We start from the raw sequence: 27,128 nt of genomic DNA, 5'->3' as shown, positions 1-27,128 counted from the left end.
GCAAAGTTGAGTCGAAAGGACTAGAAATGGATGCTTTGAGATAAATGCATGCATTTTGTGCTGACGCCCATCGGAGTGGAATAGCATTATAAGCTGCTACCAGGCTGCCTTTCAACTATCTTCAGGTCTTGGCTCCTTTGTTTACCATTTTTCTTTTTCTTTTTTTTTTAAATATAAAAAAAAAAAGCACTATCTTCTTGTCAACCTTTACAAATTTGTATAACAACATGAGTCACATTGAGCTTATGAGCAAAACCGAGCCTTTTGATTGACACCCAAGCTAATGGACCTGCAAGGTACATCTTGCACATTATCGACCTAACCCAACCCAATGGACCATTTTTTGGCTAATTTCTTCTTATACCTAATAATCCATCAGACCAAGCATGTACTATTCCCAAATCGATTCCACCAGACCCAGTGGCTTAGTTTTGTGTCCAAAAAGGTTCTTGTGAAGCAAATCTTGACATTTAGGTCATCTATAGGACCATGTTGGTCTAGGGATGGTGATGATTTGAAAAAACTTCATCTAGCTTTATCCCACCCACAAGATGAGCAAAAGGGGAATTTCCAAAGAAACGGCAAACCAAAAAAAAAAAAAAAATCTTCTCACTTATTCCACTTAAACTAGATAAAATATGCTGGTAGAGTACTATAAGTTCATTTCAGTTTCTCTCTCCATTTTGCCCCAAGTTTATTCTCTAACACAGATAAAACTGGTCCCAAGACTAAGAGGCGTATAAAGTCTCTACACCATGACAGGGAAATTAAACGAATGAATTATAAGCACACAAAAGTGGAGTGGTGCACAGCCCTCTGTCACCATGTGGAAAGAATATTGACAGGTTGAAGTAGAAAGCAATCTGATGCTCCCCAAACGTCAGAGAAAGAGAGACATTGGTCAAATTGTACATTCCGGCCAAATGAGGTCACCGTTCTTTGCCCAGTACCGAGGACCACACATAGCTCACAACAAGCCATTGTTGAACTGGTCTCAGATGGCCGTTTCCAATCCACAAAAAACCGGAGAATGAATCCAAAAAAACATGGCGAGCAGAACAATAAAGTTGAAAGAGGAAATAATAGACCAAAAGATTTCCAATCCACAAAAACCAGAGAATGAATCCAAGAGAACATGGCAAGTAGAACAATAAAGTTGGAAGAGGAAAGAATAGACCAAAAGATTGAGTGTCTGACTTCAAGTGGGAATTATCACCCAAGCTTTTCCATATTTCTTTTGCGGAACTTTTAACTTATTTACTGCATGGCATGCCTCCTGTGCCATGACGAGGGGACCAGGTACCAAGCATGATAGCTTGCCCCTAGCATTCTTCCAAGAACAATTTCAGGTTGTGATTTATAGGTGAGAATTAGCTCATAGTATAGGCAAGATATTGTCATCAAAACTAAACATCATCCACGTAGCTCTTCAACTCATTGCTTTATTTGCAGGATCATTAAATGCCTCTTAGATAAATCAGCAATTTGGTGGATTGAAGAAGAGGAAATTTGTATTGGGACCGACAAACTATTTTGTTGTGAACACCTTTCCAGGATGTTGTGATCTCTACCTCCATGAGAACATCAGTCCGACATTGATTGATGCCCTAAAATGGAATACAAAATACCCACCCCTTGAGAACCTGAAGTATGCTGTTTCAAATTCCATTGGTAAACCTGCATCCCAGAAACCAACACTCTGATCCAAGGCAGTTTTAAAAAATTGGATTTATTTCAAAGAAATTTCAGTTATGTACAAGTTTGATACTCCATCCTCCTAGTAGCCTTCCAATTACCTTCATCTGATAACAGCATGTTGAGACTAAACTGAGGAAAATATGGCCGTCATTTTTACTTTCACAAGTTGTCTGAGGAGCCTCAGCATGGCAGCAGCAACAAAATGAAGCTCTAGCAAGGTTCCAAATTAGCTAAAAGAATAGCTGATTCCACTTTTCAGTCTTTGAGTGCTTTGAAGTAATATGGTAATATCTGAAGATTCTGCACAGATTGCCTGAAAACAGGATGACACTGAGTATTTTCTGGAAGAGATGGGTACATGCTGCAAATGATGCGCATTCTGATAAACAACGGATATTTGAATTACTTACCAACTCAAATGAAAGGATTGCCAGACTAGTTCACTACAGAGCATTACTAGTTCACAATTTGTTAATGTAGTGTTGGCATAGTGATAATTAAACTACCGAACATAGGAAGAGCCCAAAACTAACGAATTCTTTCAATAAGGTAAATTAGGTAATCAAGAGGTACCATAACTAGAACTGAGTGATCTACTAAGATTAAAGAAAAACTGCTTTGACACTTGGATCATACAGGGTTTCTGCTGATATATGACAACAAATGTCTCAGAACACTTCCGAAAAGAAAATGCAATTGATAAGCTATCTATCACATAATAAGATTAAAAACTTGAATATACTAGTGCCATCTAAACTGTATAATGATCACAAGTAGAGAGTTGAAGTGAGAGATAATTGCAAGTTCAATGGTAGTTCCAGTCCATTAATATACAGGTCATGTTTGAAAGGTTTAGAAACTTCAAGCATCACTAATATGGTGCTAAAACAACATAACATGCAAACAGTTTCAAGAGCTATCAGACCAAACACTACATCCACCAGCCCCAAAAAAAAATAGGAACTCAGAACACAAATCAGGAAATGAGTCAACTTGGGGACATAATTTAATCTGCATGTTTCTCAGAAGTAACTGACACACCTAACTTAAAAAGAGGTATTAAATTGACATCAACTTACCTTGCAGAGGTGTTGTATTAACAAAAGGAACGAATATATAACTGGAGTTCTGAAACGGCCGCAATGGTTCCTGCTCAGGTTCACAAAATAATAATTAAGAAATGGCACTATGAACCCAAAATGTTGGGTAGCAACTTGGGTTACCAATTCCGAGAGAAGTACCATAAAGGTCAAAGCTTTCCCGAAGAGAGCATGTGAGCAGTGCTTGGTTGCTCCATTAACTGTAGCAAACACAAGTTAAAATTTCAAAACAGGATCTTCTTCTAGATTCAAAAACAAATAAAAAATGCATTCTGAATAAATAAGAAAATAGCAATGTCCATATCGTCAGATTGTAAGAGTCAAAAGTAATAATAGGTCATGACAAGCACAACTTAAAGGCCAAATTGAAGAAAAACTGTTATCATTTAAAGTTTTTCTTAAAAACAAGGAAAAAAAAATCTTACCTTGTAACAGTACTTCTTCCTTAGTTTGATAGCCATATGTATGCATCTTTTGACATTGATTTTGAGCATATTATCATTGAACATCTGTAGAAGAGTAGACAAAAGGACAACAACAAATTTTATTCAAGCTAATTGTGACCAACATAAAAAGTCCAATTAAAGCCTTCTCAAATGTCAATGTAAATATGTCAGCTTTAAATATATAAAGAAGCTTATGGACATTAATATTGGATGCAGATTACAAATAAATTCAGGATAAGACATAAAATTCTACAGCATAAGACATGAATATTAAAATAAATATTAATTCTTAGGTCAAAGTACGATAAAACAAATTGTGATTAACTAGAACTTGGCACATGTAACATTTATGACATAGTTAAGACAGTTTTGAAGGATGACTAAGCCCATCAAGCAAAAAAGCTTTTGATTTCTTCAGTCAATAGCATGTATTGAATATGCATCCTCACTTCTTAGCATGCATCCCTTGTGTCTCTCTCTTTAGATGTGGCCAGTCTCACTATGGAACACATGGCACAAGTGGATTGATTTTTAAGACAAAACATAATGGCAATGGTCAGATGTCCATGGAATCACTTTGAGATTATAACATACTAGTAGCGAACTGCTTATACAAAACACAGTAAAGTCTAGAAGCTATATAATGAACAACACCTAATGATAACCTGTCCACTGTTTCTAAATGCAATGAAAGTCACCAGGACAGATTTGGAAAGATATACCTAATCAATTCCTATTTGTATGTAGGTTCTGGAAATAAAGATAAAAAGAAAATAAACTTGCCTTAATCATATCATCAATTGAATGAGTTTCTCTCATAATCTTTTGGCGGTTGATGACGAGGATTGCTGCTACACAGAAAACAGGCAATCCATCATCCTCGTTTCTTGTTGATGCAGTGGTATTGCGAACCTGCAGCTGATCATGTCTTGACCAGAAATTAGCCTTTGTCAGGCCACAAAGGGGATGACCTGAAATGGACCTCACCCCAATGCTATAGGGTGCACATGCTTTACCATTTCTGCGCCAATGCTGCATGCTTTTAAATTTTCTTTTACCATTCTCCAGGTGTTCTGCCTTAATTTCCACCTGTGAATTGTCTCGAAGATTTAAAACCAATGGATCAAGGCAATTTTCCTCTAATTGCTGAGTTAGAGCTTCATCAAAATCAGCAGCCCAGATCATCTGAAGAAATTAATCAGTGGTTAGATTATATACAACAGCTGACGAATAAAGCAAGTAATAAAAGTTACTGAAGAAACTTCTAATCAGTACCTCATAAGTTGTGTTAATAGAGAAAATAGAAAACCTACCTTTCCAATCTTTGTGACATACTCAATTCCTAAACCAGCTTCGATATCTTCAAAAATTTAGCCAATAAAAGGCTAAATCTTAATGTCTACAATTCAACAATAGATTGGCCTTTTTTATTAGATAGAGGTGCATAATGCATTTTTTTCAAAGCTATCTATCTTTTAGAAGCTAAATCGAGCCAGCACCTGTTCATCTAGGCCCTCAATGACAGTCTGTTACTTTTCAGCCCCTTTTGCCTAGTTTAAGATGTTCCATCATGTTGTCATTGATGCGGTTTTATATCATGAGAACTCATGATTATATGCCAATAATGCTCCTGCAGAAAGCACTCAGTTAAATGCTATGGACCTTCCCGACATTGTTATCAAAGAATGTACTGAAATTTGAGATGGACCTTGGTCCTTATTTTTTGGTTTCGCAAATGCCTTCTTTCCCTAAAGTTTATTGTTCCCGTAAGTAAAAGAAAACCCCCAATCATATCCTATCTTATTTGCACATATTGCTCTTCTGTGTTATATTTTCTCCTTCTAAAGCTGGATCATACTTCAGACGCAGCAAGAAGACCAACGATTGTCCATTTACTAAGCAGTAAGTAAAGCTACGCTTAGCTCCGACGCCAAATGAAATCCCATCAATAACCTTCCTCTCTTTTATGTAACTTTCCCACATTTGATCCTCACTAGCTATTAATGCTCCTTAAGCTGTACTTTGCCCACTTTGCTCATGATCAGAGCATATCAAATGGTTCACTTTATTCTCTATTAGGGGAACCCTTAAGCTTTGTCCACAGTAGTCATTTATAATGAGTCCTTCCAAGATATAACAAACCTCAAGATTATATGTATGATAATAATTGTTGCTAAAGCTTATCTTGCATGTGTATGCCATCTCCATTGCCAATTTTTTTCCCAGGTAATAAGATAAGCCAACTTAGAGTCCTATGAAGTGATCCCTCCTGTCTCCTTGTTCTGATTATAAACCTAATTGGTGCCAAAAAGCACATCTCCTCCATATCCATCTCATACTATGAAATTTGGAGAACTCGTATGCCGTTCTTGTGGCAAAACTTATAGGTCAAATGTCATACTGCAGTCCAAAATGATACCAAACAAAGCACACAACAGCAGATGACAATATTACTCTCAAAGCGAACATAGTGAGTATTAGGGTTCATATGCTGGACCACAGCCTATTTTCTCAATTATCTTGACCATAAAAGACAGCTACTACAGAATCATTTGACAAATGTACTTCCCAGATATGAGAACATATTTACAACACAAACCTCCCACATGCGGAAAGCCTCATCAAAGGAAAGTTCCCGACGAAAAAGCACCAGTAGCATTCGAAAGGCAAAATGAAGACTTTCAGCACCAATAAGCGATAGATGTTGAGAAATTTCAGTATCTGTTAATTCCAAGATCTTCCATAATGCTTGCAACTGCTTCATGACACCAGTTGGCCCTTCTATCTCAAAATTTTCACGCTAAAAGACACCACAATGCATATGTTAAAGAATGTATATAATTTTTAACAATAGAAGAGGTGACAAATCCAAGATAAACATAAAATTCACCATTCGTCGTAGAAGCATCTCAAAGCACCAAAAGGCATCTGCATTATCCTCGTATAGCACAATAAAGGGAGAAAGCAAATCACTCATACCTGCAATCAGAGACCTCAAATAATAGTAATAGGATTTCAAACATACTAAAATGGAAATGGCTTTAATTGTTCCCAGGGCATACATGACTAATTTGGTTGTGTCCTTGAAATTATATGGCAGGACTATCAAATCAACAATCCACACCACTTATCAACATCTAAAAATTTTCTAATGTAAAGAAAAATGTCATAAGTGTTGGAGAAAGTATTGTTTGGTTGTATGGTTGGGAATGAACGGAGACACTTGAATTTTGGTCCTCATTTGGCAAAGGAAAATATGACTGGATTCAGTGTGCATAGTCAGTTAGAATAACCATCAATGTATTTCACATGGATCATAAGTTACACACTGGGACCAGGCCATCCACTTATTAAAGTTTCAAGGAAGATATAATTGAGTCTATTCAGTTTGAGACAACAAACGTTAACCTCAATTTACAAAAGAACAAAATGTTCGATATGGAAAGAAAGATTAAGAGGAAACCTTGGCAATATCCAGTAGCAGGATCAATCCATGCATAAACAGCGAGGATATCTGACATTCTGGCCATATTTTTTGGGTCTCCAAAAAATTCAAGATGACTATCAGTTCTTACCACATCAATGACTGCAAAATAATGCATCTCAACCTTTCAAACAGATGTAAAATGAAAGAATATCAATTTTAATTGTTTGGAAATCCTAAGTAAACTTATTAATAGATTACCAATTCGATGAAGTGTCCAAAGCCATTCGGAAACTCTGTCTTCATTTGCAGATAATCCATTGGAAGTGGTCCGATCCACTGTAGCTGCTTTTGGGGCATCTGCAATTGTTGATCTGTTTACAATTTCTATACTACAATCAATTTCCTTCGACCCTTTGACATGATTCGGAGCATCTGATCTAAAAATATCAGTTGCACTGTTGCTTGAATGTAATGGACCACTCAGAGGAGAATTTGGTTCCATAATTAGATCCACATTATTATTAATTTGGAAGCTATGCATGTGCTCCTCCCCAAATCTCAATGCATGCTCATGCTCCTGAGTTTGATTTTCATTCCCATCACCTTTCTGGAATAAGTTTATCATAGGAAGAGGAGGAAAATCAAGAAAGTTGTGTGTGTCATACTGAGGTTCATGGAAATCACTATCAAAATTTCTTGGATAACAATTATATGCCTCGGAAGAGGGCAAAATATATGAAGAGTCATAGGCTGAATCATCTGTGTTCATCCTGCAACTGACTAGCTCAGCAGATTTACTAGAGTTCTTCCTTTCATGTGCAGATGATGTGTCTGTACAGCCATTATTTAAATCAGAATATGTCTCTAACTTGTTAGTGTCATCACAAGAAGCTCGCCCATTTTCAGTTACAGCTTCCCTAATGTCATTTTCTCTTGACAGAGTCCTAATATCCATCACTTTGGACCCAACAACATAGGCAAGAGAGCCAGTACCAACACTTGAGTGCATCATCTGGCATTGCTTAATTAAACTGTCATACCGCTCCCTGCATTGAAAAATTATATGTTAGGTCATGCCCCGGAAGATCCAATGGCAGGGTTAGTTCGATCCCTGGGGGCAGGAGGCTGATACAAGGTAAGTGAAAAAAGCAGCACGCTAAAGATATCTTGCTGATATTTGAAGGAAATGGATAACTTTTGATTCTCCAGCCATCACTAGGCATCCTTAAAGCATGCCAAAGAACCATCTGATATAATTTGCCTCTTTACTACTGTATATTTTTTCCAGACAAATAGCTTTAACTAATTGAAGTTGTTGAACGATGACGATAAAATTACTGCTACAAATATATCTTCTAGTTTTATAATAGTAACACATAGCAGGTACCAAACTTGTGCACAAACATATGGAGATCCTAACATGAGTTCCATGGATCGATAATCACCAAGGTTGCTTGAGAACAAATGCTGTGAAAATAAATGCAAAAATGCAAATGATGCATATATAGTTAGGTGCAACATGTATAGTTATATCTACAAACTATGACCCTAATATTCATTTCACCAACACCCATGTGCCTCTGTCGCCAGGCCCAAGGGGGAAAAAAATGGTGCGTGCATATAATTTTGGTCCCATCCAGGATGAGACAAGCAGGGGCAGCCGTTAGGTGAAAAGCTTATTGCAGCATGTGAAACTTTGTTATGAATCCTAATCAGCAGCTATACATTAGTATTTTCAAGTTTCAACTGACTTATGATTAAATGAGAAGTGGTATAGATAAATATTCGAAAACAAAAACTGCAAAAAAATAAAAATAAAAAAACAGATAGACTGTCTAGATGTGGAACAAAAACATCACTGAAAAATTGAAATATACTGAAGGATCATCGCAACAAAAGAGAGTTAAATTGATAGGTGAAAAAAATTTATAAACTCATTAAGCTCTTCAGGCCATAGATCTCTCTCAACATCGATGCAATTGAAAGAATAAATTTTCAATATATTGGAATTTAAAAATTTGTGGTTCCTCCATGTAAGTCTCCAACTGCATAAAGAACAATTTTCCCTCTCCTATCAACACTTGATAGAGTGGCTCCCGGTTGCAAACTACCCATCCACTCACTCTGCAGAGAAAGGACCAAAAAAAGACAGAATTCAACCCTCAAAAGGCAACCATCCATTCAATTTTTGTAGTCAAGCATAGGAAAAGGCTTTCGACCTCCCGCTCACATGACAAATATATTACATATTAACTCACTCCTAATGAAATTATCACAAATTCAACTCAAGGATTAAAATTTGAAGGATTGATATTTGATACCGTATCAATGGCTGGATGTGGTATGATCCTCAATAGGACTATATGGGAGTGGCAGTGGCACATGTCGATACATCTTGATACAAATGAGCAAGATAATTTTTTATTAAAAAACATACATAGTGGTACAAGGTCAATATGCCTTGTTAGGAGAGGCAACAGACCCTGATATGCCTCAATAAAAGTGATATGGCAGGATATGGGCCTAGTTCACCTAATATCGTCATATACTGGCCCCTTTTGTACCTACTCATGGTCTACATGAGATTTTAACCCTTGATTCAACAACTCAGCCAAAGTTGTAAATCATAGAAGGCATACCAAAATCAAAGTTTCCTAATGGTAACTTATTACAGTATTGCTGATGGGAGAAAAAAATTACAAGCTTGAAGAGTCGGTTTTCACAGTCTGCAAGGGTTAGTAGAAATCAAGCAAATGCAAGTTGATATGAATAAGAAAAATCATCCAGTACAAAATCATAACCACGGTATACAACACCGGACTGAACTGCCCAATTCAGTTGAGGTGGTACTTTATTGACCACAAACTGGGACAGTTCATGATCTCAGTACCACATGGGGCCAAATCTCTTGGTTCCAGTCCTTACCAGGCCAACCCACTCAAAACCAAGTGGTTTCAGATGGTTCAAAATAAACCTTGAGGCAACTATCAATTTTTCAGAATTTTTTGAAAATTACCCATTTTTTAATTTTGAATTAAAAATTAATCAACCCATGAAAAATCATGGATAATTTGCAGATGCATTGTGATAATTGATCCAACTCCAACAATTTTCTAGGATTTATGATGATTGGTTTTATAAATTGCAGGATTAGGCAGTCAACACTGGAACTGAAATGTAAGAAAAATAAGGAATAGGATATCAGGTGGTAGCACAATGAGATAATAAGTGGTCATCCCCTTTGGAGGTGTAAGTGGTGTTCCTCCAATGAGGGATTGTCTGGGTTATCTTGTGATACAAGCAATGATCAAAATGACTCTGAGTCATGGTTCGCCGTACCGAGCCGAACCGCCCGATACGGGGCGTACCGAGCCGGACCAGTCCCTTACCGATCCGGTTCGGGCCTGTTTTTCGGAAGACCCCGAACCACACCGAACCGGACGGTTCGAGCCCATACCGCCCGAAATCGGGCGGTACGGCTCGGTTCTGGACCGATTCGGGGTGAACCGAACCGTACCGCCCATGGAAAAGAGGGGGGAGGGGGGAAGGTGGCTCAGTTTGATGAGGATCTTGTGTTATTTTCTTGGTATCTGAAATAAAATGAAACCTCAAGCATATATCTCTCTCTCTCTATTATATCTGTTATACCATCTGTCTTGTAGTATCCGATATGATGTATTATATCATATTGATATGTTATTTCATATTATACCAATATTTGATATGTTGTTTTGTACCAAATTGAAATATATATCGATATTATAATAGAATGGTGTCAGTATAAGATCCGGTACCGAGATTGTAAAGCTTGTACCATGTATTAGTTCATCGGAATCCAACTCGTAAGATGAATTTGATTTGGTTTTTCATCACCAAACAGATGGAAATGCCTAGGGAAGCATTCTGAGAACTTGAGAGGAACCTAAAAGAAAATTTTGAACCTCTGATAGCTAGTAATGGAGGTTCCCCGCCCCAACAATTACTAAGCATTTACCATTACCCTTCTCCCTGTTTGGTACCATGACTCCTTGCTCATTTAACCCTGTGCATTCGTACCGTTTTAAGTATTCGTTTCCACAACAATTAATCGCAGTTGTAACAGATAGTTTAGAGGCTTCAACAAGATTTTAAAATAAAAATCTCAGTATTATAATCACACAACACTCAGCATTTATGATTAAAAAAGAAGCATGGGCAATATCTAATATTCCAATTAGTAACTCAAAATGGCATCATAAAATTGAATAATATCTGGTTGTATCAATATCATAAATCTTGTGATGCTAGTAGTGGTATATATATGTCTCAGAGTTAATGAAGAAATTCTTATGGTGGAATCATAAAATTGAATAACTTCTGGTTGCATAATGTTGTGATGCTGGAAGCTTAAACTGTTATATGCGATATCATATAGGATCACAATTGGAGCAAGGCTTTTCATAAATAAGTCAAATAGGAGAGAGTTCAGGTGTTTTACCATCCTAATTTTAATCAAGTTAAATGGTTGAGGGCTTTATGATGTGTTCTGAATCTTCCAAACCCATTTCCTTCTGCATAAAACTGATTCGATTGCAACATATGGCTATTAAGAGTCTTTGTACCGCAATCTAACTCCAAATTGAACCCAAATATGTCAATAATATGCAATATAATGCCATATTGAAGTTGTATTTATCAATTATTAACTTCAAAAATCCAAAAAAAAATTGAAAATCAAAAAAAATATTGTGTACCGGTATCGGACCGGTACGCCCAGGCATATCATGTGTCGGTACGGTAGGTACGGTACGGTACGGTACCGGTACCGTACCGGTCCGGGACTGGCACGCCATCCGGTACCGGTACAGCGAACCTTGCTCTGAGTGCTTACAGATTCAATAGTCATAGTGGAGATAGTGGACCAGGAAGGGTAGCATGCAGTTTCCTTTCCTCACTCCATTCACTGGTTAGTTCTAGTTTGAGTATGGAATGCAGGATAGAGACCACAGGCATAAGGATAGGGGGGACATCAAAGCATACAGGAGGAAGGGACCTAGAAGCAGTGGATGCAGACTGATTTAGCTAATGAGGTGATATGTTGAGTGGAAACCCTGGACATATCAGAATAACCCCGGCACTCAAGATCATCATCCTACACTGGATCCTATCCTCCCGAGTTAGGTTATGACCCATAAAGATGCACACCCTCTACATCTTGTTGTTCGAGTGGGTATCATTCTCTCCGGCCTTTGTCAAACTATAGATCAAATCTTGCTCAATCCTTTTTTGGATTTTCACCTCTATACCTGACAAAGCAGCAGCATCAGCATAGCCATCCGATAGAAATGGCCTAACAAGATCTAGATGGCACATTATCAAGGCCAGAGTCAAGTCCTAGGGCCAAGCCTCGAACATCACCTAGAAGTGTATAAGGGATATTGACACTCGACTTGGCATTGAACAGATGCAAGTATGGTATTTCATACCAGTCCGAACAGGTCGATACACCCCGTACCGTACCATACCGATGGAGAACTGATTCGGTTTAGGTCAAATTTTTGCAAAATGGTCTGAATGGGTTCGGTACGGTATTGACCCGAACCGTCCGATACCAGATGGTTTGGTCCGGTTCGATCCAGTTCGACCCAGTTTTCTTCTTTTTTTTTGTGCTGATAGGTTGGATTTTTTTTTTATTTTTTTATTATTGATACAGTACGGTATGGTACAGTCCAGTACGGTATGGTATGGTACCATATTGGCCGGCAATCGGTATGGGTTTTGGTACCAAGTCCGTGAACCTTGGATGCAAGTGTGTTGCATTGCAATTTTTTAGAATGAGTATTTTACATTTTTAATGTTATATTTACTTAAACATGCATTATATAGTCACACTATTCTTTAGGCATGTAACATAAAATATATATATATATATATATATTATATTTAAACATCAAAAACAAATTTGGAAAACCATTTTCCAGTCAAAGCTAAAGAAAGCTTAAAAATCTTGAGAAAAAAATAAAAAATGAGTTTTTTGTATACATATATGGGGATAAGTATGGTACGATACTAGTACAGTACCATATTTGTCATCCATTGATATATAGTATGATCTCAAGAGTATGAATCTTGATCAAAACAACATTAGCTCCTCGAAAAGTAAGATGCTGACATATCTAAATTCTAGAAGTTTAACTTTCAAAATCATAATTTTTCACTTTCATCAATGCAGAATTTTAAAATTTCAAATGGCAATATTATAAGAAAAGATAACTGAAAGCTTGAAAAAGAAGGGCAACTAAATAAGAAAAGAAATTCACGAACTTGGATATACTTTTCCAATTCAAAAAATTTAGGGATTTTATGATTTGCCAAAACAAGATAGCATATTCTCGTCATAAAGAAAAGATATGCAAGCATGACAAAAAAATTTGCAAAAACCGCCATATTTCTAACTTTGCAATCTATTCAAAGGCAGTCATGATATTAGCCAAATTTAATTTTCACTAAGAAGAAATTTCATGCTGAACATATAAGTGAGCCGACACAACCCTGACCAAAAGATATTCGCAGAATTGTTCAGAATTTGTGATGCACCTAAAGACTAACAATCGTCCAAAAGGCAATAGGCAATTTAACCCAGAAATACATTACATGGTAGGACTAGGACACATTTTAACTTATTGACTATGAAAACACTACATGTGCAATAGCCAACTAATCAGCACTAATATACAATTGAAAACAAAAGTAAAACCTTCGAGCCATCCTCAGTTGCTTCCGATACTCAGCAGTGCTGCTTAAAGCGTAACAGCCAAGAAGAAATTCCCAAACTTCTGCCCGTATAGAAGGATCCACACCCTGCTTTGTGTAGAACAGAAATGCATACAAATAAGAAACATACAAAATTAAACTTCTTCAATAAGACAAGGAAAAGACTGAAGAAAAGATTGAGCTAAGGTGATTCTGGAAAATATGAATGATAGGTGATATTGTACTGTATAATTGTCTAGGAAGCATGGATACGTCAAATCACCTGCCGTGTCCATATCATATCCATACCAGATATCGATACTCGTTGGATACCCCTTGAATACATCTTTGATATTGTGTTAAGTATCTTATTTTTTAAAATTGGAAAAAGTACACTACCCGGATACATTTTAGATACATCCCCTTTACATCCAAAAAATGAGAGGAGCGTTAAGTTTGTAGTCTATAATATAAACTTTAAAACATTAAGTATGGATCATGGTCTATGGAATAACGACTAAATAATTAGCTTGTAAAAGTTAATGCTAGCGTATAAAGCATGAAATGCATTATTTTGATAGACACAGCTTATTATGCTTTATGGATTCCTTTCTTAGAAACATATATATTTGTGTGTGTGTGTGTGTGCGCGCACGCGTGCGTGTGTGTATTCTTTGATGTATCCAAGCCATATCATATCCTACTTTTCAAGATTTGTTGTTTGAGTGTATTCTTGTATCGTGTCATATCTGCATCTCAGATCTGCACCCATCTTCATAGATACTTAGCTGAGCAGATATTGCAGCTATCCACTCAATTATGAGTTTGATATAACTTGAAAACACTACATGAAGTTGCATTGCCCAATTCTTTCCTAAGGATTTTCACATGCAAGTTGAAATTGTGATAACAGTGGGTTTGATCACAAAATTTAGAGATGTTGAAAGATCATATTAAGATAGGGATAATTAATATGAATTTAGAATTATGAACAATCATGACCTATTTGTGGTATACTTATGGAAAATACTAGAAAGCACATCAGATGCAATAAATGTTTAGTACAAAAACATCAAAGTCATTCAATACTTAGAAAGAGCAATAAAGAACCTGGCAAGCAACTTACCCCTAATACAATTAATTTAAGCACTTTTCGAAAACCTATAAGCTTCCCGTCGCTGTCAAAAATTGTTTGCCACTTTTCTGGCTTCAGCATTTTGCTTCCCTGTATCATACAATAAAGCAAAAACAAGAAAAGGAAAAGGACAATGAAATTGACAGTGGCTCATAATTTCCATTGTATTGGCATAATACATATGCAGTACATTAGTTTCATATAAAAAGATTCATTTAAAGACAGTTATTCAAAATTAAATATAATCATGTTACAAAATTCTTTAAAGTTTCTGGAAAAGATAACCATATAAGAGCATCAAGTTGCAAGTGACATCACTGGATGATATTATCACATTGCCGTAGTTGAAAATGAAAATACAGTCACAAAATAATATCACAGTCATCATCAGATGTCAGGTTATGGTGAAGATATCACAATTATAACCTCATTTCAGCCAAATCAGTCATCATGAGATTTCATGTTGTGGTAAATACAATATAACTATACCCACATTGAACCTTTCCATAAAGGCAGAAGTCACAACATGTCAAGAGTAAATGAAGGTCAAAAACTGTTGACCACTTGTTGCCAAAAGTTATTTACCCACTATTAGCATATCTGCAGCAGAAACCATCTGGTGACAGCATTATCCTTGTTCATTTAGTTCCATCAGAAATAGGGATGTAAATGGGCCTAGGCCAACCACCATACATCCAAGAACCAACATTGTTTCATGCCAAGTACACCTACCTTGGCCAAGCCAAAACCCAAGCCCAACTCAAATATTAATGTTATTACATTGCATAAAAGTCTATTCTACTATAAAACTCAAAAACAACCAAGCATATTGGCAATGGTAAGGGTCCACTCAGAGTGCTGTCCATCTCCACACAATGTGAATCACATTTGTCAAAGTTTTATATGTAAATCACCACACAAAAGCTTGTAGGATCAACTGCCAACAGTGCTATAACGTGGCAGTAAGTGAAAGCCAAACTTCTCCACTCCCACCCCTATGGTTGTCAAAATCGCAAGTAAACTCGTAAAATCGTCCGAGTTTATGTATCTACTTTCCCCCAACGAGTATAGTTACACTCATAATCATTGCCTCATGAAATCGACAGTCAAATGCGTCAAACTCGCTAAAATTGATAAAATCGTGAGTTTGATAGCGATTCTGGCGAGCTTGCTTCAAGCTAGTAATTGGACTGTGTTAGGCCATTTTAAGTGTTGGGCTGTACATTGGGTCAACAAAGCCCAAGTGCCCATTGTTTTTACTGTAGAATAGTGTCTCAGACCAAAAAAATAAAGTTCCTCCCTAGGGCACAAAAGTCACGATCCCTCCTTTCTCAAACTCATAGTCCCTCTCTCAGTTAAAGGAAGCAACTGCGATGCCATTGGAATAGGGAGAACCAGCAGCGTGGGGACCATGGAATGATTAATGCACAAGAATAAATTGATAAGTTGCTTATTTTCTAATGAATAAATTGGGGATCATGGAATGAGCATTGACCACGATGGAAATTTTGGGGACCATGGAGTTTTTATTTTTTATGGGTTTGAGTTGTTTGAAAGTTTGGCATTTACTCTTTGGCCATACATATGGACGATATTCATTCTGACTTGGAGTCCTGGAATCTTTCACTTTGTCTTAGAGTCTCTCACTTTGTGATTTATATACATAAAGACTACTTTATTTTGGCTTTAATGCTTAATTTATTATATGTAAAAGAATAGAATAATCAATAATCTATGAATAATATTACAATATTAGTATCTCTATGAAACTTATAGTGGCTGGCTAACACTTCTAAATTTTTTATAATATGAAAGGGAACAGTGTCTGACATTGTAATTTGTAAATCTTTATTATATAAATGAAAATACTTTATTTTATCTTAACATGTGTTATTTAACCATAATTTTCTGATACTAGTTTATAACTTTTGTTTGAATATTTATTGTCATTAAGTCGCCCCTACCCTATTGCTGTCCTGTTGCTGGTTTGCTGCTTCTTGTTTCTGTGACTCAGTTCTGAAAATATCAGCCTCTTGTTCAAAAAAATGTTTAAAAATTATGAAAAAGAATGCACCTGGTAATCGATCAGATATAGGTTGGAAATATGGGAAGGATATTGAAAACACTGGCAGAAAAGTGGAATGCAATTATTGCCACAAAGTAATTAATGGAGGAATTTTTAGGTTCAAGCATCATTTAGCTGGTAGTAATAAAGATGTCCTGGCTTGTACACTTGTTAATGAAGAAGTTAAATTGCAAATGATGAATATTGTGGTGGAAATGGAAGCTGCAGCGTCAAAGAAAAGCAATTGATATTGGGGATGAAGAAGAGGATGTTGGGCTTGGGATCAAAGAGAAGAGGGGGATCAAAGAGAAGAGGGAAAAAACTTGTGGGTTTGGCATTAGAAGCACTCAAACAACCATAAATCAGATTTTCAAAAAGGATTTAAGAGAAGAAGCATGTCAACAAATTGCAAGGTTTTTTTACACTAGTGCTATTCCATTTAACTGTATAATGAATCCTGAGTTTGAAAAAAAGTGTCAGCTGATTGGGAGATATGGTATTGGGTTTAAGCCCCCATCCTATCATGAGATTAGAGAGAAATATCTCAAACAAGAAGTGGATCAGACTAAAAATTTGCTTGAAGAGTACAAGGCTCAATGGAAGAAAACTGGTTGTTCTGTCATGTCCGATGGATGGACTGATAAGAAGAGGCAGTCCATTTGCAACTTTCTGGTGAGCAGTCCCAAGGGAACAGTATTCTTACATTCTATAGACACATCTGATATTTCTAAGACTGCTGAAAAGGTTTTTAAGATGTTGGATGATGTTGTGGAGGAGGTTGGAGAAGAGAATGTGGTACAAGTCATTACTGATAATGCTGCCAACTACAAGGCAGCAGGAGAGATGTTGATGGTGAAAAGAAAACACTTATACCAAACACCGTGTGCAGCCCACTGCATTGACTTAATGTTAGAGGATTTTGAGAAAAAAATTAAGTTGCATGAGAAGACAATCTCCAAAGGAAGAAGTATCACAACTTACATTTACACAAAAACACTTTTGATTAGCATGTTGAAGACCTCTACAAAGGGGAGAGATTTAATTAGGCCAGCTGTAACTCGATTTGCAACTTCTTATTTGACTTTGGCATCTCTTAGTGAGCAAAAGGGGGCATTAATAACCATGTTCAACTCAAAAGAATAGAAGTCCAGCAAGTTTGCAAACACCAAAGATGGAAAGAAAGTGGAAAACATAGTTATGGATTCTAACTTTTGGAAGAACATCAGTACGTCTTAAGGCAGCTTGCCCTCCAATTAAAGTTCTTAGGTTGGTTGATTCAGATGACAAACAAGCTATGGGTTTCTTATATGAGGCGATGGATCGGGCTAAGGAAAAGATACAACTCAACTTTGACAATGTCAAGAAAAGTAAGCTTCAATTTTCACTTCAACAATTTAGTTAATTACTATTTAATAGTTGTTTCCTTGTTTTGCAACTAATTTTTTCTATTTGGTTTATGGTTGGTAATCTGATTTTGAAATTGCTGATTGTAGATATGAATCCATATGGAATATAATTGATGAAAGGTGGGCAACTCAACTTCATAGGCCCTTGCATGCAGTTGCATACTTGCTGAATCCTTACTACCACTATAATTCTGATTTTAAGATTGATTATGAGGTAAGAAAAGGATTTTATGATTGCTTAGACAGACTGGTGGAAGATCCCAGGAGAGAAGCACAATTGATTTACAACTCAATGATTTCAAGAATGCTAGAGGACTGTTTGGTTGTTCTACTGCTGTTGCTAATAGATAAAAAATGCCTCCTGCTGAGTGGTGGGACTCTTATGGAGATGGTTGTTCGGAGTTAAAAAAATTTGCCGTTAGAATTCTTAGCTTGACTTGTAGCTCTTCCGAGTGTGAGCACAATTGGAGTGCTTTTGAGATGGTAAGTTTATTCATTTAGTTTACCGTTTTTTAATTGCTAACTTGTTTGGAGACTTTTTTGAAGCTGTAATTTTTATTTTCATATTATATAGGTGCACACTAAAAGAAGGAACCGGCTGTATCAAAAGAAGATGAACGATCTAGTGTTTGTAATGTGCAACTTGAAGCTTAGAAACAAGCACGCAACAAGAAATCCAATGTTTGACTTTGATGATATCCATTTCGATGATGAATGGATAACTGCAAAGAATGATGATGAAGAGGTAGCTGAAGCCTGAAGGTGTTGGTGCAGCTGTAGACATTCAAGAGACTAATGATCAAGATATCCCTGTGGTTGATGTGCATGAACCAGTTGAGAGTTTTGGAAATTTAGAAGATTTTCATGTTGAGTATGAAGTTCAATCAAGCTCATCTGATGGTGAGAAGGAAGATGCAGCTAGTAGTGATGAAGATGATGAATCTGATGGTCGTATGTGACCTATTGATGATTTATATTACCTTTTTATTATTAATCTGTTGATCATGAATTCTTAAATATGGATATTGCACTACTGTTTTTGTAAATTTTAGGTGCATAATGCATCTATTTTGCTGCCCTTGTTGGCATAGGACTAAGGATTAAGTATATGAGATGCCTATCTTGTTATGATATCATTGAACAGAATGTACAAACATAGCATGTTGTTAAGTAATTGTCTTATTATCTATAACTTTATGATACCTTATATTATTATAGGTCTTTACATAATTATTTTTTTAGGTTTTTATCAAAGTGAGTAAACTCGTCCGATTTTACGAGTCGAGTTTACGAGTCGATTTTACAGGCTCCCAATGAGTTTACATAAACACTCGAGTTTGACAACTTTGCCCACCCCTCTCTCTTCCATTTTCTTCTTAACAGCAAAAGACAAACCCATACCCATCCACACACACACACATATAGACATACACAAACAGAGAGAGAGAGAGTGGCCACTAAGGCGAGGGGTTCAGATTTATTTGGTGGAGCAACCCTATTATCAGAAACCTAAAGATGCTCTCATTGTGTCCACACACACATGCAGACATCCCCTATCCATACCACCCTCGTATGTATCTTTTTCTCTCCGCTTCCAACTATCCACCACTCTGCTTAATAAGGATGGCAGTGGGTCAGGTAGATAGGCCATTATCTGTACTCACCCTGTACTTACCTTGGGGCAGAGCAAGGGATGTAAGGTCTCAGAGCGAGGTGGGCAGAGTTAGACAAGGCAGGTTGGATGGATTGAGTTGAACAAAACTACAAAAATCATTTTTTTACATACAAATCAATTTTTTGCCTCTAGGAGGGGATTTGTGAAAAGTTATATATCCTAATCGGGTTCAGGGCAGTTTTTGCCATTAATCGTACCCGTCTTAGATCCATCGCGAGTCAGAAAGAACCCATCCAATTAGGATCATGTCAGGTTGGATATCCAATGGGATGGAGTAAACTACCACTCCTACCCTTATGGCCCACTTAGCTTCTCCACTAGGTCACCAGTTAACTTAAGAGACCTCGTTTCTACTACCATATAGCCTTGATCCTTGACCCGTCCCCACCTTCATTCTGGCTATTCCTATTATAGCCCACCATATTGGCTATGCCTTGCTGCCATGTCACACACATGTTCAGTCTACAACTTTTTGATTCCCTAAAGACCCAACCCACCACACTGGCTTTGTAGCCTACCTTTCTTTCCAAGCTCTCTCCCCCCGATAAGCACTCAAGCTTGAGTCCAGGAACACTCGAGCCAAATTTGGCCCAGCCTAAGAGTTTGATTTACATTAGCTACATCATACATCCATAGGTTAAAGAAATTAGAACTTCCGTTAACATCAAATGTTCTTGAGTAAGATTTTTTTTTTGAAAAAAAAAAAAAGTAATTTGATAAGATTTGAATGCAACAAAACACACATTATTAAATCTAAATTAGGAACTAGTTAACTTTTACAATATTTCACTGCATATAGATAATCCTTCAATCAGCTATCAAGATCAAGGAATAATTACCAATTCTGCAAATGAACATGAGAGACAATATGAAAAGAAAACAAGATAAATGAGCATCAGAAATGGTTGTCAGACAGACGAAGAAAATATTTAACAAAACAAGAGGTAAAGCATGTAACTCACAACAAACCATAGGAAAACCAATGGGCTGCCCTTACTCTTTAATTATTTTATCACCGACTTCAAGCAAGTATCTCCAAATTTCTTTATTGAAAATTTTGTTTAAAAAAAGGTTCTACATAATGAACAAAATCGTCAGACTTAACCAAAGAAATCCCTTTGAGACTTGAAAAGCAAGTACTGAATAGATCGCAAGAACACAAATAACCTACTATTGGGGGCATAACCTAGTACATACAATTTCAATAAGCTCTTTGAGCTGCTCTCATTAATACATGAGAAAGTAGTGTTTTCTGAACATGGTGCAACTACCGTTACGTTACTTTCTTTCACACTCCCATCAAGCTCATTTTTTAATTAATAAAAAAGAGTTTATGAACATGCATCAAAAGCATAATGTTGATTTCTAAAGAGGTTAGGAATTTCTGGTGGTTAGCAGTCCAATATATATTAGTAGATAGCAACATAGTTCACACAAAGGAATTTTATAAGCTTTAATAAGAGATAGAAGTGAAAAGGAGGCACTCAAGATAGACTTTCATCACAGATACCAAGAAGAAACATAAATTTGTTCAACATGCATATTGCATGCAAAATTTCCACTCCAATGAAGAAATAATCAAGTTAATAATATCATCCACTAGTTGATGATACTGAGTGGGATCAAGGCCCATTATCAAGCATCAGGTCAAGCAGGACACGGTTGATAACATGGGAGGTATATTGCTGCATTAGAAAGTACCATTGTGCAATAATAGGTAAATTTCAGATCCAAAAGTAACTTAGCATGCCAAGGCCCTCTATGGCTCTATCACAAAATAAAACCAGTAACGTTGCTTTGATGAGGCCAGAATATATACGTTAGCGTGAGTAATAATCATTTTGTTGGCAGTGGCTAGGACTAAAAAGTTGCTTGAGAAGCTCAATGTGAAAAGGAAATGAAGCTTTTACCAACTTTGGGTGGGCAAAATATTCAAGCTAGGCACATGGAGCTTGTCTAAGTATATTTTTGACAAAGGTAAGGTTAAAAAAAAAATCCTAGCCCACCAAAGGGCACAAATAATCGAACAAGTGGCATCTAGAACACATTTTCAAACAACATCACAAGTTCAGATATATAGAATGTAAATTTAATGAGAATGGAAATGAAGTGTGGCATGAGTTAAAACTTAAAATTAATGACCAAGAGATACCACAAAGTAACAGGTGTCATTATTTAGGATTTATTATACAAAAAAAGTAGGAGGATAGATGAAGATAAGTAATAAAACTAGAGTTACTTGGATGAAGTGGAGAGGTACATCTAGAATATTATGTGATAGGCATATACCTTGAAGATTTAAGAAAAGTTTCATAACACAACAGTAAGGCCTGCTATATATTATATGGACCAAAGTGTTGGGCAATAAAGAAAATGTAGGAAAACACTGAGTGTGGCGTACATGAGAATTAAGCAAAACTTTTATAGCATAACAATAAGGTCTGCCATGCTTAGAGTACTGGGCAATAAAGAAAATGAATGAAAACAAGTTGAATGTGGCATAAATGAGCATTTTAAGATAGATATGTGCTAAAACTGGAAAGGATGAAATAAGAAATGAATATATTAGAGGAATTGTAGGAGTTACATAAATCCAGGACAATGATTGAAAATTGACCGAGATGGTATGGACATATACAACAAAGATATAAGAAGAATCCAGTAATGAGAGGTGCTTTGATTTGTGCTGGAGGTTGTAAGAAAAAAGAGGAAACCCTAAGATAACATGGATGGAAGTTTTGAGGAAGGATATGAAAAAATTTGGAATAATGGCTCAAAATAGAAACATTTGGCAAACAAGGATCCATAAAGCCAAAACAAATAGTTGGGAAAGACTAGATGGTGATGGCATCACGAATCAAGGTATTTTTTATGTTGATCCCTTCGCAACGTTATTCATGAACCATCAACAATGGAAATTAAAGCATGAAAAATGATCATCTTTGGTGCAAGATATTCATAATCAATGTTGTGCCTAAGGAAGACAATGCTTGTGCTAGAAAATACAAGGCTACTTGCAACTTTTACAGTATGCTACCTTCAAACAAGATCAAGGGTCTTATCAACTTGTTAAATTAAAAAAATGATTAAGACTATCGATTGTAACCTGTATCCAATGAAGCATTAGTGAGTGAACAGCATTCAAGAAAGGTATCAAGGGAGGAGGAAAAAAAGATCCAATCAAAATATTGCTCTACTAGAGTGTGTGAAAAATTGAAGTTTATCACCCAAATGTAGAGGCACCCTTCACCCCAAGAAAAGAGTTCTTGGAGTTAAACAACAAAAGTAAAACCCTATATTTGCAAGATCTCTAAAGCAATAATCCTGATCTTAAACAGATAAAAAGCTCAGATAACTCTAGTGGCCAATTCAAGGGTTACCAATTGAATCATAAGCCATTGTATCATGGGTTAGCCACTCCACAATAGATGATTAGATTCAAGGTTTAAGATACTCAAAACATCATTTCCCTTCCGCATGTAAAATTCCCTATATTCTCCATTTCGCCAGCCCCAATATGAGCTCCTCTTCAGCTCCTCCTAATGTGGCATTCTTCCAGATTTGCCATCTCCCTCAATAAAGTGAAGGGAGAAAAACTCCAATGATGGCAATGTCCTCTCCATCCACCTTCATGGCACATAAGTTGACGTCAGTAGATGGCGTATCATTATAGACAATAGTGGAGTTGAAAAACCCTTCAAGGCATTGGGGAATAGCCATTACCATTAGTTGGATTAAGACCAAACATACATGTCGACCCTAGGGATGATTAGGTAATCATTGAGCTTCATGTTGACTAGAATATCATGATCCATGAATTTAATGTCAATTGTTGCCTTGTTGGTAATCCGTGGAACAACCACTAAAGGTAAGCCCAAAGCTATCGTTGTTGGTGGAGGTGGAGGCAAAAATACGAATAAGCAAAGAGGGGGTTGCTGTTCCTTCTTCTACTACCTTTGATGTTAAGCTCACTGCAGTCCCTCACCTCCACTGCTTTGATAATGAGACTCCATTCTCATTTGCCCACAATTGACGCCCCAGGCCAACTGAGTCATGGCAACATCCAAGATCAAGGAATCGAAACATGGCTAATGTAGACACAAGAAATGGTAGCAATGGGAGGGAAGGGATTGGGAAAGAAGACAAAGCTTTATAGTTAAGGGCATAGACTCAAGTCCTGGTGAGACGTTCTGCAAGATTTCGAGGCAGGGCACCATCCTAAGTGTTGGGATGGGACCATCCCAACTTCTCATTCAATGCATTGTAGGACATTACCCACCTCAGATGTTAGGGTAAGGTAGGATAGTGGCACATCCCACTCCTTGAAAAAATCAGGACAACCCTGTTCAACAGGATTTAAATTACTAGTTACGAGATTCGGGATAAAGAAATTTTTCTTTCCTCACTATGCAACTGGTTTACCAATGCAGGTCATTAGCCATCTAATCTAGGATATTCAGATGGTTAAATCACTTAGGTTGATGGATCGAATGAATTTCCATAATTTCCTGGCGTCGATATCACTTGATCCACAATTGGATATAGGTGACAAGTCAACTTGGCCGATCCGCCCCCACTCCTCATGGAATTTTAAATGCTGATCTTAAGCAGGGGTTGGATGACAATACAAGCATGTAAAGGCATGAGATGTGAAGGTTCAAGAAAAATTGTAGCAGTTGATGGCATCAAGGTTCGCCGACTCGATACCGGAGCCCGTGCTAGCCGGCCAGCGGTATGGGTCAGTACGGATCCATACTGTACCGGACCGACGCGAACCGAAACAAGGAAGAGAATCAAGAGGAGGAAAAGAGAGAGAGAGAGAAATAGAGAGAGAGAGGAAGAAAGAAAAGACGGGAGGGGATGGAGTCGGAGGGGCTGCCGGACGACACAGTCCATGCGCACGGCACTGTGGGTGCGACGCCCTTGTTTCATAGAATTTTTTTAAAAAATTGAAACTTAAGTGAAGCCAGCAAACCATTTACCGGCTTCATTGTTTTTGCTTTAAAAAAAAAATTAAAAAAATGAAGCCAGCAATCCGACTGCCAACTTCACTATTTTTAATTTTTTGTTTAAAAAAAAATCTTTTAAACAATGAAGCCGGCAAATGATTTGCCGCTTCACTATTCATCTTTGTTTTTAAAAAAAGGACCAATGCGTGAACAGGGGCGACAATCCCTGTTCTGCTACTGCGACTCCACTCGCATAGTTTTCGCCGCCCGCTGGCCACGACGACTGTCCGGAAACCTCCGATAGCCCCTCCGCTGTCCCGTCCTCCCTCTGACAAGTCACCCCCCTCTCTCTCTTTCTCTCTCGTTTAATGGTCCTATCGGACGAACCAAGCCGCAGAGGCTTCCGCGGCCATAGTGAGCCACCACCGACCTCCGATGGCATCCTCCTCTCTTTCCCTCTCTTTCTCCCTCGACGCCGGTGTGTGCCGCTTTCCAAGCTGAACCATCCCGGTTCTCCGTCGGTTCGATTCGGGACGGTTCTAAAAACCTTGGATGGCATGCTAAAATTTCTCTAATCATTTTGCATTACACCTAACTGTGACATGTTCTATAGTAATTCATTTAGACATATTATACATTACACTTGATAAAAAACATATATCATATTGATATTACGTAGATCCTAGTTTATTGAATGGTTACAATCTGCAAGTAGTATTGCATTGTGCCAAATAGTGGCAAGTTGAGCAGCCCACTTTGCATATCGTTCATCATCCTTCGCAACAAACAAAAGGTGCTTAAAACATTCACAGAATGTTAAACATCCAAGAGACCATTTGCTCCATCATAATCGGTGCATTCAAAACCCTTGCACTAGGGATGCCCCTGCCTTATTCTCCTACTAGTCAGCTTTCTGATATTTAGTTTCTGCCTAACATAGGTTTGGGATCATTTGTGGCTCCACTTACCATATCTTCATCTTTTGTCAACTCCAAGACAGACAGACAGATAGACTTACCATATCATTCGACGTTCCAGGGTGCCCGATTTGATCGACGAATTCGGTAAGCTGATTTGCTTTGATCCAGGAGAAACGTTCCAGGGCACCCGATTTGATCGACGAATTCGGTGAGCTGATCTACTTTGATCCAGGAGAAAGCCCAGTCAGCCACTTTTTCGGTGTAGGTCACGTGACCTACAGCTCGGTCTTCGCTTTTTGAGACTTCCTTTACCCACATCTCTATGTATGTATGTATAGGTATGTATGTATGTATACATATTATATAATATATATATATATATAATATAATATTATATTATATTATATTATATATGTAGGTATATGAATGACTAAAACTTCATATGTCAACATATATAGTGAGCTAAACTAATTAGTTTATTGACTCAAGTACATCTGGCCGCATATATATGAATGAATGATTAAACTTCATACTTCGACATATATAGTGAGGCAGACTAATTAGTTTATTGATTCAAGTACATTTGGCCGCAAATAACAATATAATTGTGATATATTACACTATCATCCTTCTTCATTTGGATTTACTTTTATGGTCTGTACCTATGACACATAAGAAAACATCATAAGACATACACAAAACAGAAGGCATACTCCTTAACAGCATAGAAGTTTAACAACTAATGTTCTTGAATGATTCCGAATCATCAAGAAAAGCAGCTGCTCTGAAGTTTCAACCTTCTTAAATGAATCAAATAAATTCCACTTACAACTAAGGCAGTTCGGATAGCTAAAAACTAGATTCCGACCTTGGTAGCAGGCGATTGATGAAGACATGGGTCTCGAATCTCTCTGACCATAGAGCTGAACCGGTGCAGATTCACCACGCCCGACCTCCCACACATCCATCGCGACTCCTCCCCGTCAAAAGACATCGCAAATTCTTCTCCTCCTTCAACGTCCCTTGCTTCTCACTTCCTGAATCCAACATGTCAAAAACTTCCCTCAAATCCCTCTCAGTATCAAACAAATAAAGAAATCAACCAAAAAAACAAATCCCTGATTCACATAACCGATCAATTAAATAACCAGAAGCAATGATGGTCAAAGAAACTCGCTAATTCGAGAAGAAAATGAAACGATCGACAAATCAAGAAAAACCAAAAAAAAAAAACGAGAAGAAACATGGGAAATCAACGCCCGGCAAATCAAAACACCTTTCGTTCACCGACGAATCGAGACAGAAAACATGAGCGAGAGAGGGACCTGGGAGCGCAGGAGGAGGGTTGGGGAATGTGGGCGATCGCAGAGCTCCGGCGGCATGGAGAGCGGCGGAACGATGCCATGGCTTCTGCCTTGGGCTGTGCGCCGGAAGTGTTTTTAATTGGGGGATCGGAAGAAGGAAAAACAAGAAGCAAATAAAAATCCCAACAACAACAAGAACGGATGACATACTTTCCGTCGAGTGTAAAAGCCTTCTCTTCCCCTCCCCCGCTTACCCCCCCGCCCCCCCACC

The 27,128-nt window shown here is 37.4% G+C and overlaps 1 protein-coding gene across 3 annotated transcripts; it reads right to left on the bottom strand.

Annotated features, from left to right (window-relative positions):
* Positions 1-1,193: 1,193 nt before the first annotated feature.
* On the bottom strand, positions 1,194-27,128 carry LOC105051484 (rab GTPase-activating protein 22). 3 transcript variants are annotated; one of them, XM_073243187.1, is made up of 15 exons: positions 27,068-27,128; positions 26,879-26,973; positions 26,422-26,590; positions 14,530-14,628; positions 13,408-13,511; positions 6,930-7,717; positions 6,708-6,830; positions 6,135-6,223; positions 5,844-6,044; positions 4,028-4,429; positions 3,224-3,307; positions 2,940-2,998; positions 2,778-2,847; positions 1,797-2,011; positions 1,194-1,677 (listed from the first exon to the last, which is right to left on the bottom strand). In XM_073243187.1, the coding sequence occupies exons 3-12, from the start codon at positions 26,545-26,547 to the stop codon at positions 2,948-2,950; spliced, it is 2,067 nt and encodes a 688-aa protein (XP_073099288.1). In that variant the 5' UTR covers positions 26,548-26,590; positions 26,879-26,973; positions 27,068-27,128; the 3' UTR covers positions 1,194-1,677; positions 1,797-2,011; positions 2,778-2,847; positions 2,940-2,947. The 3 variants fall into 3 exon arrangements, with proteins under 3 accessions (XP_073099288.1, XP_073099289.1, XP_029122418.2); XM_073243188.1 differs by having other exon boundaries at positions 1,797-2,077; positions 26,879-27,105; XM_029266585.2 differs by having other exon boundaries at positions 26,879-27,105.

This window comes from Elaeis guineensis, chromosome 9 (genome assembly GCF_000442705.2).
Source record: "Elaeis guineensis isolate ETL-2024a chromosome 9, EG11, whole genome shotgun sequence".
NCBI lineage: Eukaryota > Viridiplantae > Streptophyta > Magnoliopsida > Arecales > Arecaceae > Elaeis > Elaeis guineensis.
This window is presented reverse-complemented; position numbering and strand designations above follow the sequence as displayed.